The sequence below is a fragment of the Nelumbo nucifera genome, chromosome 4 (assembly GCF_055504915.1).
Source record: "Nelumbo nucifera cultivar China Antique chromosome 4, China Antique-T2T, whole genome shotgun sequence".
Classification (NCBI taxonomy): Eukaryota; Viridiplantae; Streptophyta; class Magnoliopsida; order Proteales; family Nelumbonaceae; genus Nelumbo; species Nelumbo nucifera.
The window spans coordinates 91,433,751-91,449,706 of NC_142652.1; the positions used below are offsets into that span (position 1 = coordinate 91,433,751).

At 36.0% G+C, this 15,956-nt stretch overlaps 1 protein-coding gene and 1 non-coding gene across 2 annotated transcripts; one reads left to right on the forward strand and one right to left on the reverse strand.

The window, feature by feature from the left end:
• The first annotated feature begins 2,751 nt into the window (after positions 1-2,751).
• On the forward strand, positions 2,752-2,911 carry LOC148800849 (U1 spliceosomal RNA). Its single transcript, XR_016070877.1, has one exon. It is a non-coding gene; the product is annotated as a U1 spliceosomal RNA (small nuclear RNA).
• Positions 2,912-7,283: 4,372 nt separating this feature from the next.
• Positions 7,284-12,721, reverse strand: LOC104611431 (uncharacterized). Its single transcript, XM_010278466.3, has 8 exons — positions 12,438-12,721; positions 12,168-12,269; positions 11,653-11,800; positions 11,080-11,169; positions 10,232-10,286; positions 9,995-10,117; positions 8,606-8,662; positions 7,284-8,508 (listed from the first exon to the last, which is right to left on the reverse strand). Exons 1-8 carry the CDS (start codon positions 12,626-12,628, stop codon positions 8,384-8,386), a joined length of 891 nt encoding a protein of 296 aa, XP_010276768.1. The 5' UTR covers positions 12,629-12,721; the 3' UTR covers positions 7,284-8,383.
• Positions 12,722-15,956: the final 3,235 nt, after the last annotated feature.

Below are 15,956 nucleotides of genomic sequence, written 5' to 3' on the forward strand. Positions count from 1 at the left end.
GAGGGAATGATAGACATTGAGTTCATTTATGAGGTTCTTCATACTGGCATAATACTCTTCTAGGGTTTTATTCCCTTGCTGCAGATCGAAATACTTCTGATAGAGCTGATATACCCTTGTAGTATTATCCTGCCCAGAATAAAGCTTCTTGGCATGTTCCCATATGTACTTAGTTGTATCTAAGAATATAAAGTTAGCACTTATTTTTGAGTTTCATGCTATTCCATAACCATGTCATGATTTGGGCATATTCCTATTCCTAGTCATCAAACCCTAGAGAGTCAGCTGATGGTTTATCTTCCTTCACGTGTTTCACTTTCCTCTTTGCCTTGAGGAAAACTTCCACTGACTTGGCCCATGGCACACAATTCTCACCATTAAGTTTAATGGAGGTCATCTGCACACCCAAATAAGCAAAGGGGATCATCACACTCGATTTCTAATCACTAGAACCACCTCCCATTGCTGCCATTATGTCTCCCCGACTGCTATCTCTAATGCTGAACTCTACAGCAGCCAAGGCAACACTACAACAGTCTCTAAAATCAGGTGATAGTTTCACAACAAGTCACAACCAGTCACCACTGTGCACATACTACCATTCGGATTAAGAACAAAAGGTAAACCAACATTCAGACAACACCAACAAGGCAGAAAATTGATGTAGGCAATTCGACCATTCCTTCCAGCCCCCCGAAAAAACAACTTTTGTTCTTGCTCACACCATTACTAATTACGCAGAGCCATAAATCACCACTACAGTAATTCAACAATTTACTAACCACATACAAGCCCTCTTGAGGCTGCTCAATAAAGGGTGAGCATCAAAAGCATCACCACACAACCATCTCTGTCCCACATGGTACAGGTTTGTCTGGCCCTTTTTTTTGGTCACTACCAGTCCAAAGACATCAACTACAACCACTACAGTAACCCTTACACCATTCGGTCACTATAAACATAACCTATTCTTAGGCCTTCTGCCAAGAACCAAGGCTACAAATAACCTAGTTCTTTAAGTTATGGTCAGTCCGAGCAGATTTTTTAGGGTTTTCCAACCCAGAAACACTAACAACACAAAAAAAAAGGATAACCAACCTTGATGGAGAGCTTCAGTCGACCATCCACTTATTTCTGGAGTTATTCTCTTGAAAGGCAATCAAGTTCTGAGCAGAGAAAGAGAGGCCGAAGTGTTCTCAAACCTAGGTCGAGTCTGTGTTCTCCATTTGCAGTCCAAAGAGAAGAAAAAGAAGTCACAAATAGAAAGGAGCAGCAGTCACGAGCAAAGATTTAAAGAGCAACGTCCTGCTTTGATACCATGTTATCTCAGTGGCTTCAGCAGTTCGAACCAGAGGAAGAAGAAGAAGAAGAAGAAGAAGAAGAAGAAGAAGAAGAAGAAGAACAATCGAATTTGATAGCTTAAACCCTATCAGTTGACCCTAATATGAATTAGCCTCTAATTAGTTGTATAAAGACTAAACTGCCCCCACACTTAAGCATGGGGCAGGAAGTCTCTATTAAAACTGCCACATAAGCACATAACTTAACAGAAATAAAATGACTAATTTACCCTTATTCGGTTAGCTCTAACAATTACAAATTGTCTATGAATTATTATTAATTTATTATTAACTATTATAATAATTAATAATTAATAATTGGTAATAGTTAATGATAATAATTCTTATTACATAATAATAATCAATAATTAATTATTCATTATTAACTTATAATTCAATAAAGAAATAATATTAAAAATTGTTGTAATGATTAGTAATTAATTAGTATTTAATAATAATGATTATAATAATTAATAGTTATAAATAAAATTAATATTAATTACTACTTATTAATTTTTAATTAATAAGTTATAATAATAATCATAATAATCAACAATTAATAATTAATAATTAATGAATATTCAATTTTTAACTAATACTAATAATTATAAAAATTAATAATTAATAATTAATTATTAATTACTGATCATATAAGTAATTATTATAAATTAAGAATTACTGTAATAATTATTAATTAATATTTAATCAATAATTAACTTATCACTAATACTAGTTATTATTATTAATTACTATTAATAATTAATAATTGTTAATAGTTAATTATAATAATTAATATGAATTAATAGTAATTAAAATTGTTATAATGGTAAATAATAACAATGTGAGAAAAGGAAAAACAACGTACCTCTTCGAAATCACTCTGGCAAATAATCTAACGGCGACCTAAGGACATTATATCCTCTAGCAACAACGTATCATGTCTCCTTCGGTGTGGCAGAAGCTCCTTGAATGTCTCCGATCGATCAGGCATTGAACAAATATGAGTGAAAATAGTTAACGCGAGGTGATGGGTCCAATGGGTCCCTATGCTTAAATAAATGTAAAAGGGTAAAGTTGTCTTACAGTCAAGCAAATATATTAGCTGACCGTCCAGATCGTATTGTCAATTAGGCCCTCGACTTCTTTTAGGGCAAGTCGGTGCTCACACCCTTCGAGTAGCCCCTTGCAACCTTGCATTGGGAATATCTCCCATAAAATAAACCATATAACTACAGAAATATTCCCAACGCAAGGCTATAAAGGCTGTTGGAACGGGCTTTGCTCTGACTGAAGTTGGACTCCCGAACAAGCCCTAAGACTCTAAGTTGGAACATTGTCCCACATCGACCAAAGAAGTTAATAGCAATGGAAGGAAATGAGTATAAATAGAGTGAAAGAAAAAAGAATAATCATACTTACCTGGACGGAGTCAATGGGTGATCAAGAAGGCCCATGGCCTAGGTTGGCGACCTCCATTGCAGTGAGGAGGGGTGCCCGCCTAACATCTCCCCAAGTGGGAGAGTGTACGTCATAATTTGTGGCAGTGGGGTACGCGTTTGCGCGGCCCCTACCCAATTCCCATTCAAAAATCTGTTCAATGGTGTGGTGTCAATCTGAATGAAAAAATCAAAATCGAATTGAAACTGAATTATAAAAACACCAAAATAACTGAAATCAAATTATATAATATATATTATATTATATATTTATATCATGAAATCAAATTTGATTGTATTGTATACTAATATATAAATATATATAATATATTATTATATATTGTACATTATATACTAAATTAATCCAAAATCTAGAAAAAAAACCGAATTAAAAAAATCAAAATCAAAATTTTTGGTTTGATTTTTCAGATTAATGCTCACCCCTAATCTGACAAATTTCTGCCACATTTTAGTCAACTCTTGGGTATCCAACTATTGGTTGAACGAGTAAGTTGACTCAATTTAAAAGAACAAATTTGATTGTGTTATGTTATCATTGCTATTTTTGGGGTGAGTCGGTGGGCAAAAGAACCAAAAAATCGAATCGATCAAAATTAAATCGAAGAATCAGTTAACCGAGTCAATTGGTATACATATATTTCTATATATTTTTTATATATTATAAATTAATAAATATGTATTATATATAAATATATATTTATAATATATTGTAAAAATTTAAAAACTAATAAAACAACGAACTGAACTGATGATTAACCGATTGGTTTTGATTTGATTTCAGTTACCGGTTTTCCAAAAACCGGTACTACCAGTTTAGTTACAAAACCTAAACCGTGAGCACCCCTAATTTCTAGTTTCCTACTAGTGGGTTGGTTTTTTTTTTTAATTTTTACAAAACAGGGAGATTAAAAAAAAAAAAGAAAAAAGAAAACCAAAACAGCAGACAACAAGATCTAGCGAGGGAGAGCTCTGCCTGCTGCGTCAACATAGATGACAAAATTTAGCTCCCCGGGCGGGGCGTGCTACAGGGAAACTTCACGATCCACACCTTTACTAGCCAACCGATCTGCAACTACACTTCCTTCTCTGTGCGTGTGGGAGTAAGAGATCTGTCTTGCGGTCCTCTAGGCTATCAGCTTGCACTCCTCCGCTAACTTAAGACACCTCCATGGGATCTTCGAGAAGGGAATCTCCTTTGATGGTGATGGTCTCTCTCTGAACCTGCAAAGCTTACTTGTGGGCTTAAAGGGCAGCCCATATTTCTGCCACAACAATTGAAGAGTTTGTCTATCTTTCCACATTTGATTGTCAAAACATGCCCTCTGAAATCTGAATCCCTCATAATGCAACCAAAGGAACAACTCTCATCTTCTCTAACCGAGGTGTCAAAATTTATCTTAATGCATATTGGATTTGGGGCTATTTATCTTATCCAACACAGGTTTTTTGGAAAGAAGTGGACATTGAAAAGGGGATTGCCAAACAGTTATTTCTTGGCTAAAGAAGAGAGAAGAATATCTCCCTGGAGGATGAGGCCGCTGGTAAGACAGGCACAAGTTCTGAGGGATTCCCTAAATACCTCGTTCATGTGGACTCCCAGAAGTGCCAATTCTTTGGTCGACATGTTGGCTAGATTGGGTATGTCTAAGGATCGGCTCGAGTAGGGTTGCCCAGGACCGGGCTGTAACCTGTAATTTTTTGCTTTCTGCTTCTTCTCTTCTCTTTTTAAGAAGCAGCTTTGTTTCTTGATGAATTCTTGGTTCTTCTCGGCTCGAGTAGGCTTGCCTTTTGCAGCCAAGCTTGTTGTATCTTGGTTCTTTCAGGTTATCTTTAATGAATTCTTTTTGTTACTTATTAGAAAAAAGAAAGATGGTTTTCGATATGGGAGTTTTGTAGCGGTATTTGCTTCTATAAACTCTTTTGCATAGTCCCAAACTTTGAATACAATTTGAATTTGAAGGGGTGAAAATGATTTGTTATTGAATATTTTGAAATTTCGATTCTTCCAAAGGTGCCAAAAGGTGGAAGTTATTCTCTCCCAAACCACCTATTCCCTCAATTATTGATTTCTGCCACTAGTCTATCAGATCCCAATCAGGTCTGTCCATGGAATCTTGAAAAAGGCTTCCCACTAGCCTCTGTACAAAAAGGGCAATCAGTTTGTAACTTTAGGCTTCTCTCTTAAAGATTCTTTTTTTTGGAAGGATTTTGTTAAAGATCAAGAGCCAAAGAAAGACTTCTAATTTTCCGGGACAATAGAATTTTCTTGATTTTTTAATTAGACTTAGGGCATGTTCGTTTCCTCTTAACTCTTCTTTCATAAGAGGAATCTTTTAACTTTTAGGCTATGTTTGGTTTGAAGGAAAAGGTAGAAAAGGAAGGGACCCTACATTTTATAACCTTTATCTTCTGGATTATGTCGGCCTCATCTTGCAAGACATTTTGGATTGGTTGTAGATCTACCCAATTATCACACCAAAAACTTACAAGTAGCCCCATTTCCAATTCTCCACATGATACCCTTTTTAAGATTAACAATTTCATGAGTGATTTTCCTCCACGCCCAAGAACAAGAATATGGAGTCTTGTGCTCCAAGAAGTCCATGTTTTTTAGGTATTTATGCTGAACAAGTTGCACCAAGAGATTATTTTTGTTAGAGATGATCTATTGATTTTCCAACCAAGTTTCATTAGATTCACTTGATTTATTTGGCGTAATTTTTTTAACCTCATATTCCCTTTCCTTTATCTGTACAAACTGAGTTGCAACTTGTGAGCACGAAGGATTTATTCTTTTGCTTTGTACTCCACAGGAAATTCCTCTTTGTTTTGTAACCTTTTTGGGCAGGCCAAACATACTCATCTGGTATTGATCTAGGTTGCTTATTACTGATTTTAACAGAGTTATTTTCCCTCCAAAGGAAAGAGACTTGCTTTTCCACCCACCCTTTCTTTTTTGTTTTAATTTTCTCAAGCACTCCATTAAAGATGCTTTTTGTCACCCTTTTTGATTTCTTGGTAATCCATCCCCCAACCCAGGATTTGACAGGATTTGACCCCAAGTCTCCGCTACAATTAGGGATGGCCACGAGCTGAGTTCTTCACGAGCTACTCAAGCTCAGCTCAGCTCGATTTTAACCGAGCTTTGAGTCAAGCTCGAGCCCAATTTACAGGCTCGTTTATTAATCGAGTCGAGGTAGAATAGCTACATACATATGTACACACATATAATAATGATGATGATGATAATAATAATAATAATAATAATAATAATAATAATAATAATAATAATAATAATAATTTTATTTTTATATATAACAATAACTAATTATTATAGTTCTTAATTTTTAAAATATCAAATAAAATATTATATATATTATTTTTATAAAACATTTTTCTCAAGTCGAACTCGAGCCTCATACTACCTTGGCGAGTCAAGCTCGAATAACTAGTTATTCGCCTTGGCTCGGTTTGAATCCACCCCTAGCTACAACCAGTAGACCTTACTAACCAACTGGTTTGCGCCTTGCTTTTTGTCACCCTTTAGGTGATTATAGGGAATTCCCAGGTATTTTTCTTTTGTATTTGACCTTGGAATTAGGGGTGGATTTGAGTCGAGCCGAGCTGAATAGTACCACGCTTAAGCTAGGCTCAAGACTATTCTACAAGGCTCGAACTCGAGCTTGAGCTTGGTTTGAACCAGAACCTTGAGCTCGAGCTCGACTCGTTTTATATTTTATAAAAATATTTAGAAAAAATGTTTTATAAAAATAAAAATTATAATAATTAATAATTATAATAATAATAATAATAATAATAATAATATTATTATTATTATTATTATTATTATATATAGATATATTCGAGCCAACTCGCAAGCCTCACGAGCCGAGCTCTAATAGGTTCGAGCTCAACTGAAACTGAGCCAAGCTCAAACAGCTCGTAAAAAGCTCGACTCGTAAAAAACTTTGCTAATACATTTTTGGAAAAAATCATTATTGATTTTTGATATGGTTTTTGACTTGAAGCTCTTGCAAACTTATTTAAAATCTCCAGTATGTTATGGTAAGCTTACAGGCTGGCTTTTACAAATATGAGACAATCGTCAGCAAAGTGGTGGGCGGGTCTTGATACTCATTCGATGGTACTCAAAGCCACAAATTCAATTACTTGTTTAGTGGTGCTCAAAACCACAAATTCAATTACTCGTTCAATGGTGTTCAAAGCCACAAATTCAATCAGTTAGATTAGAATCTATTGCGGTCAATATCATGTAACTAGGGGTGTAAATGGACCGGTTTCGGATTGGATGGACCAATAAAAGATGTATTAAATATTGAATTGGACCAGTCCAGATTTAATGGTCCAAAGTATTTATTGAATTGGACCTGGTCCATCCATAATGGATTTACATTTAATTGGATCGGATTGAACCAATATCCGGTCCATTGATAGAAGATATGAATTCGGGTGTTAATGGACCAAGTTTGGGTTGGAATTAATCTAAATTAAAACCAATTTGAACAGATTAAACGATCCAAACATTGAATTGAATTGATCCGAAATGGTCTAGAGTACTCATCGGATTGGATTGGACCTGATCCATCTATAATGGACTCATATTGGATCGGATCGGGTTGAACCAAATCCGGTCCAATTGACACCCCTTCCTGTAACACAACACTTTTAGCTTTCTGTCATAATACATATTGATGATGCACAATCTGAATGCTCCTTGTTGGAAGACAGCTCGGACGTCGGACTAGTTATGTGGTCGGGTCGAGCTGCAAGACAAGAGAATCAGAGTGTTCCGGGGTGTTTTACCCGGTGTGGGCACTCCGATGCTTAAGTTAGCGATAGAGATTTAGAGAGCTGATAACTTGAGAGCATAAAAATGTGAGAGCTAAATCGTGCATACCTTGTGAGGTTGGAGGCAAAGCCTTTATAGGCAATCTGCCATGGGCCTTACGATGTGTGTCTGAGATCACCGGCCTGTCTAACCTAGACTTGGTTTCGCACCTGAAGATGGACTTCGAGTAAGCTGATAAAGATTATCCAGGTTTGTCCGATTCGGGTGGCAAGAAAAAATCAATTGACATACACCGTGATCCCGAGGAAATCGGAGACAACTGGCTTGCTTCTAGGAAGCTATGTGGCACCTCAACAGGTCGGTGGGTGCAGCAAACTGCTCGGGCCTCGGCCTAACTGGGTGACCCGAGGTGCCCAAGGCGACTAAGATCACTAAGGTGTTCGAGGTCGCTGAAATGTTGCCATATCATTCCGTCGCTCCACATGTCATCACATCATTGGACGGGCCAAATTATCTCTCATCACATATAACCCAAAATGTTTCAGGTGGAAACAACAATGCTACCAAACACAACCAACATTAATTTCACTCATGGTTAAAACTTGGAACAAAATATGACATTATTAGCGTGATGATATACATAATTGGACCCCCCCCAAAAAAAAACTACTGCGTTTGATAATGGTGATCTTCACCAAAATATAAAGGGTAATATGAGATATTCTACGCCAGGACTGTCTATCAGCAGAACACAGCATTTAGCTAATCGGCCAGCTTTAAAAAGGTACTGGGTGTCTATCTGGCCATGTCTCTATTTTCTCGAAATATTTGATTGGCACGACACCATCAAAACCTTCAGTCAAGATCACCTTGTTGTCTGACATGTAAAGCTTCATTTCATCTGAAATAAGAAACATATGCATCAATAATGATCCATTCCCAGGGGCTTTAATTGATCTTTGAACCCAAAACTTAAAAGGATTCAGCAGAAAATTTACCTTCCAGAGCCCTTCTAACATCCAGAAAGATCAGCAAGTTAACATCTTGCCGCATACCTGGAAGATTTTAAAGTCAAGTATACCATTAGAAGTTTGGAAATTCATATATTTCTTTCCTGGGAAAAATTAAAATATCGAAGTTCTTAAAACTTGTGAATAGAGATATGTTGAAGACTATGCCTATCTTCCCACAATAAGTAAACAAAGAACTGGAAGTCAATATGCATATCAATAAATTAATTGTTTTCAATTGTTTCAACAGAAAATATATCAGTAACATGGCATGGTAACTGGTTATTTTCCACCATGCCTTTCAGTAGTTGTTTCAATACTAACCAGGAATTAGTTGAATTGATAATTGAAAATGTCCTACGTTAGACTGTATTCATTCCACCTCCCCCAAGGCCCAAGATAGTTAGGACTAGCATCGGATAATTGATTTTTATAAACATAGATTGAAAGCTTTAAAACATAAAAATCTTTTATTTCCAGATATCCAAAAAAGAGACAAAATTTGGGGGGGAGGTATATGGACAAAAATCAAGTGTACCAAAACCTGCATAGTAAATTCCTATGGCCCTATGCAAGATAAGACCTATGATACCCAGATACCTGCACATGCCCAGCATACAGAATCAAACACGACAGGTACCTGATATGACACCATACACTATTTGCAGCTATACTTTTTATGTGACCAACAAGGTGCTAAGTGCAGGTTTGCTCTTGCCCAACCCACCCAAGTTACATCCTACTCAGACATGACCATAATTAGATTATCTCACCATGCAACCTTTCCTACTGGATTTCTATTGACAAATTCAGTCAATCAAGGCAAATGCATAGATACAATGAATGAACAATTACACACACCAACTAGCATAAAAGACTTGGGACCTGAACTGATTTCTCATTTTATTTCAGTCAAGGGTTTGTTGGGAAGAATTGAACTGAACTAATACCTATTCCATTTCAATATTCATAATGTTCCCAGTGTCCCAAGACTCCATGTAACGTGGTATACAAAATGTGTGATATTACAGACTAGGTCTCAGAGATCTCAGCTCAGAACTGTTGGGCTGTCACCTACCAAAGCTACCCAATATTTGAATGTTTCCAGTTTGACAAGAATATATGAGGTGCATAATGCAAATTGTGTAATACAGTCAGTGTTCGAACAATATAAACTAGATTCCTTCAGTTGATTGAAGGAAAATTCCATTTCCCTTCTAAAATCAGCTTTCACTTCTCTTTCCCTTTTTTTTTTTGTTTTTGTTTTCTTCTTTTCTTTATCTTTTTTTCTATGTATTGTGACAACAGAATAAAATGTGAAACCTGTGAAGTTAACAATAATACAATGTGTGAAAGAATTCAATTATTTTGGCTTACCACTAATTACACACCCATCTGTTGGCAAGCCACTTGAGAAGTGAACATGCAGCCTTTTCATACGCTTGAGACCAGACTGCAGAATTGACTCTAGATTCCTCTTATATGTTCCATGTACACATACTGCATATTTGGGGGGGGGGGGGGTTTGAAGAAATTTACGGTCCTAGTCAGAATTTAATGCTATATGCAACAACGTTGAAAATACATATTAACTTCCCCTGGAAACATTAATACCTGGAGCTTCCTCAGCTGAAAGGATGGGCTTTAATAAGCTTTCCGATTCAATAGTCTGCAAAGGAGACATGAAAATTCAATTAGTTAGTTTAAAATTAATACTCTGTAACGCAGTTAACAGAATAGAATGGAAAAAGAGGGTTCCTGTGGCTGACCCCATATTGGGACAAGGCTTAGATGAGGAGTCCCAAACATGAAATTCAATATAAGAGACAGAATGCTGTAACATAACAACAAATTGCACCATTTACCCACTAAAGGGAGGAAAAAAAAGCCAATCTGCACCACTTTCAATACCAAGACCAAAAGGGCCTAACAGAGGAGGGCCACATCCCCCAGTCAGATCCAATGGGATTAAAGAATATGCTACATTATGTCCCAGTGGAATACTTCAAGAACAATCAGTGATAAAGTATTTCCAATCACCCAATAAAACTTACTACAACAGCTTTGATATTAGTAATTATCAGAGATGAAGAAATAACAGAGAGCAGGAAGAAATGAGCGGGAAAACTTGAGAGAAAATATCTTCCTTCATTTTTCAATCACAGCTGTACAACCATATATATATAGAGAGAAGTTAGTTATTGTAACCAACTCTCCAGCTCAGCAGAGGAGATAATTAACTGTCAACTACATCTACTCCTAACTGCAACAAAACAAAACAAACGTAACTAACATACAACTAATATATTTCAATTACAATCTGTATTAGTAATAAACTAGGAACAAATGCTTACAAAAGTCCCCAAAACATTTTGCTCGATATACACGCCTTGTTTATTTATATCCATTTGCCTTAAAATGCATGACAGATAAAACTCTAGAAAGAATTAAGGAAAGATCACCTCTATTGTGTGCCCTTGGTTCGCACGAATCAACAACTCACCATTTTCTTCCAAGAGGCTAAACCGCTGCTTGTTATCCTTTCTGACTGCCTGAAAATCATATATATCAAGCAATAATTCTGTTAAGGAGATCTACATAAAAACAAAATGCTCTTACAAGGGGCATTCTCTGCTAAAAACTTAAAATGTACCAGTTGAATGAAGAGAAAAAAGAACTAAGAAGAATCCGAAGGTCACAGCATATTTAGCACAAAGTCTCAAGTACTATAAAGGACACTATATTTACCCATAAAAAAAAATGACTACACCATATTCTAATAATGATACATTATATTTCCTCACAATCTATATGGCATGCTCTTCTATTTCTATGTCTTAGTTATTTGGGGTATTCTTCTGGGTATTCTTCTAATTCCATGTTTTATTTATCCTTTTGAACCTTTTACTCCTAAAACCTACAATTCAGAAATCCAAAGACATTCTCAACCTTGATAGAATCATATCCTCGGAGATATTGAAAGAGAACACAGGCTGAATTAAATAAGAAAGAATAGAAGAGTTTACAGAACTAACCTCCCTAACTTCGTTAACCGTGTGAGATCTTAGTGGGATATTAGCATATGTTTTCATGTTCAATTTCAGGAGATCATTCACCTTGACATACCCATCACTTCGGATATCCAAGTTCAACTCAAAAGCCATATGGCGCAATATGCGTGTTCTGAGAAAGTCACATAATCAAAAAACATTCTTCAACTGAATTGTATCAACTTATTTTCTCAAAAGAAAACACAATCAATTAATATCAAATTATTCCAGTTTTATATGTCATATATATTGCAGAAAAGAAAATGCACTTTTTGTTACATTTCAAATTCGTAAAAACCCAATTGGAAACAAAAGTAAAACATCCAAATGGGACAAATTCCGATGTCAACAGAAAATTGAAATCATGTTTCTGGCCACCTCACAACAAGGATAATAGAAAATAAAAAAAAAATAAAAAAAACTTTTGTTTCTGAATTTCCAATGTAGAAAACAGATTCTGCTATTTTCAGGTACCCAAAATGCAGTGAAATTGTGCTTACAATAGTCTTCCAAGAGCGTCAATTTTGTCTTTGGTGGGTCTCCTTCCGCCTGTGGGTTGTAGATGATCTTCTCTCATCTCTGAAGCCCTACCTCTACCTCCACTGCCAATGAAAAAATATAAGAAATAAAAATGCTTTAGTTTTACAGTCGTTATTATCGTTCCAAAATAGAAGAAGAGCCGGATAAAGGAAATATAAGAGAACCCGGCGAAAGGACTAGGGCTTTCAGGGAACTGAAAATCACCACCCAACCCCCAATAGCAGGAGTACCTTCTTCTGGGTAGGGCAGAAGCAGAGAAGGAGGAACTCTTAGTGGGTTCCATTAGAGTTGAGGCACCAAAACTGGTCACTAGAAATGAAGCTGTAGGAGTTGTGGAAACAGCAGCAGCAACTGTAACCGGGGAGAGGGAAGCACAGAAGCGCAGAATGCGAAGACCATGGTTGCCAGCAGTAGCCCACATGTCATCTATCGATGTACGTTACGCAGTTGCCAGTAGGGAATGGGACTTACGGACTTCGACGCTGATCCATGAGAAAAATGATGATCAAATGCTGCTGCAGCTTGATCTCACACCGCACATCTCGCCACGAGATTGGGATCCGCCATGTATGAGATGCCAACGTGAGATTGGGATCCGCCATGTATAAGATGTGCGTTGGCAGAGGGTTGAACGTTCGAATCCAACAAAACACGTTCCAATACCCTTCGAATAAGATCTGAAACCGCACATCTTAGCATGAGACTGGGATCCAGCATGCATGAGATGCATAATGTAAGATCATGTTGAGAGGGTATTGGAACATCTTTTGTTTGCAGGTGATTCCAACTCAGAAATGAGTGAGACTTTATAATGCTTGTGGGAAGATTTGCCCCTCATGTGAAATATGGGGTTCAGATATGCTACCAATCATATGCTTCCAACATGTCCCAATCAATGCACAGCTGCAATGACTTGTTGGAAGCATTTTGTTGATAGCATTAGAGGCATAAATGGATCGGATCACAATCCGGTCTGATCTTATTTTGCTGGATTTGGATATCCTCTTATCAGGTTTTTGGATCACATCGGATAATAGGATTTTATTAAAAATTATATCAAAAGAACTAGAAAATTTATTTATTTATTAATAAATATGTTTATATTGCATTTTTGTAATTTTTTATATTATTTATTTTTTATAAAAACATGTATATATGATGAAAATGTTGAAAAAATACTTGTATTTTTTATTTTTCTTTTTATGTAAACTGTTATATTTTTTACCTTTTAATAGTTTATTAAATTTCTTAGAAATTAAATCGGATTGGATCATATTCAAATATTAAATCATATTGGATCACATTCGGATACCCAACATCTTTAACATATTCATATTCAAATTGATGTTTATGAGATCGGGTCGGATTCAGATATACCCTTATTCGAATCTGATATCCATTTGCATACCTAATAACATATCCTACCCGTGTTCAATAACATGGTTGGTTTTGTTTTGAAAATAAAAACAATTGCCATGTCAGAAAAATTATATTGTTTTTTCATGACATGGTAGTTGTTTTTGGTTTGGAAAACAATTTTTTTTTTTTGTATGGAGGCAAGCAAAGATAAAGATATAAAAGTTAGCAATTATTATCAAATTTATCCTTTTATAACCTGCAACAAAATTAAGGTAAGCATCCCCTTTAAAATGGTATAGATGTTTTTTTTTTTATAAATAAAATTTAGACATTTTGTTTTTTATTACATATTAATACTATACACCAAAGGGGAATTGGTGTGAGATAGAGTAGGGTGCAAGAATGGCAACGAGGTAGGGCGGGGATGGAGAGCCACTCCCCATTCCCTGCTAGCAGGGACAAGGTTATCCCTATCTCAGTCCCCATGGGGATCTCCATTTATGTGATTTTTTTTATAATGTTAATCTTTCTGTTTTTGTTTTCTTATTTTATTTAAAAAATTAAAAATAAAATAATTAAAATTTACAGTCTTATTGAAAAAGATACAAATATATTCAAACATATTCAACCTATTTTTAAAATAGTAATATATGCATACATATATAGATACATGCATACATACATATATATATGCGGGAATCTCCACAGGGCAGAGATCGGGGGCTTTGCGGAATGGAGAGTGCTCTCCCCATCCCCACTCAATCCTTGCCAACGGGGATAGAAATTTCCCCATCCCCATGCCCCGCCTCATTCGGGGCAGATTCCCGGAAATGAAGAAAATTATCATCCCTAATAAGATGCACATGAGATCAATTGGCCTTACCATAAAGAGTCGGTTTCCACATGTTTGGTCCTGAGAGTCCAATCTAGAGGGGTAATCGGTGACCATCTCAACAATTGGATCACCGGAAAACCTGTATATTTTGTTAGGAACTTACAATCGACATTGTAAATTTATGGGGAAAACTTTGGTTGTTTTGGGAATGACACATTACTAATTCAAGTTGTTTATTATCTTTTTAATTAAAAAAAATGGGATTATCTTTTTAATTAAAAAAAAATATGGGTGAGAGACTTAAAACATATCCTGGGTCTTCGTAAATCGACTCAAGATGCAGAGGCTGAAGCCTCCAAGTAGGCTTGTATATATAGACCAAACTTTGGTGTTGGATAGGAACAAGCATACTCGAGCTGAATCAAATGGCTGATTCATGAAATAGTAGGGGAAGAGAAGATGTTGGATCAATATAATTTGGATTAAAATAGGAGGCCGATGGATGTATAATGCAGTAGTGGGGAGGTAAATTAAAATAGGGAACGAGTGGGTAAGGGTGACACCAAATTGCAGTTGGGTAATGGTGGCGGTGTTGCAAGTTGAAGGAACGGACAAAAGGAAAGAAGGAAAGAAAGAAGAAGAACAAGAAGAGAGAGAGAGAGGTCTTGCTTTACAGAAGTTGGTGGTGGTATTTTGAAGGAGAGAGAGGATGAACAATGTCTGGGTCTTTCTAGTGTGCAACTGTCCACTTAGTTTGCAGTTGAGTCGGAATCAAAATCTTTTAGAATAAAAAAATGGAATGGTTTATTTTCATAATCTGTTTGGTTCAGACATTAATTGAAATAGGAATTGGAATCAGTTGGAATGTGATTTCATTCCCAAGGGAAGGAGAGGGAATGGCCATTTTTTGAAATGGGAAAATGCCATTCCACCAAGAATGGGAATGTCGGAATGGGATTCCAATTTTCCCCAACCAAACAGTTGGAATTAGAATGGCCAATTTCAATTCCGATTCCAGACCCCTATTCCCGTAAACCAAATGGGACCTTAAATATACTTCATGGCTGTAACAGACTTTTTACCCTCAGCATTCTTCAAATTTTCAAAAAGAACTTGGGGTCATTTGAGGGAATGGCCATTCCCTCCCCTTCCCTTGGGAATGAAATCCCACTCCAACTGATTTCAATTTCTATTTTGATTCCTGTCTGAACCAAATAGATTATGGGAATAGACTATTTTAATTCTAATTCCGATTTCAAGTACAAACAAAAAAGACCCTTAAAAGACTGAACTAGGTTAGGAAAAAGAGTTCGACTATGATATAGAAAAGATATGGTATCTGAAAAATAACTGACAAATAAACCAGAATCATATACGTTGTAGAGAACATGGTGTTATTTATCGAAATTCATGGGTGGGTTTTGATTGGTCAAAACTCTTTCCATACCATATATTTCTCATATCATATTATATTTATTTTGTAAATAATCAATGTAACATATCAAAAGCTTTTACATAGGTTCTTTTATTTAAGTTAGGGAACAAATTAGATTAA

What these genes read in the sequence shown, in the direction of transcription:
- LOC104611431 (XM_010278466.3), bottom strand. Translation starts at nt 12,628, where the DNA reads ATGTGGGCTACTGCTGGCAACCATGGTCTTCGCATTCTGCGCTTCTGT. An exon ending in TCTGCCCTACCCAGAAGAAG is followed by an intron (nt 12,270 to 12,437) that starts GTACTCCTGCTA and finishes TTTCATTGGCAG; the next exon opens with TGGAGGTAGAGGTAGGGCTT. An exon ending in TTCAGCTGAGGAAGCTCCAG is followed by an intron (nt 10,118 to 10,231) that starts GTATTAATGTTT and finishes CCAAATATGCAG; the next exon opens with TATGTGTACATGGAACATAT.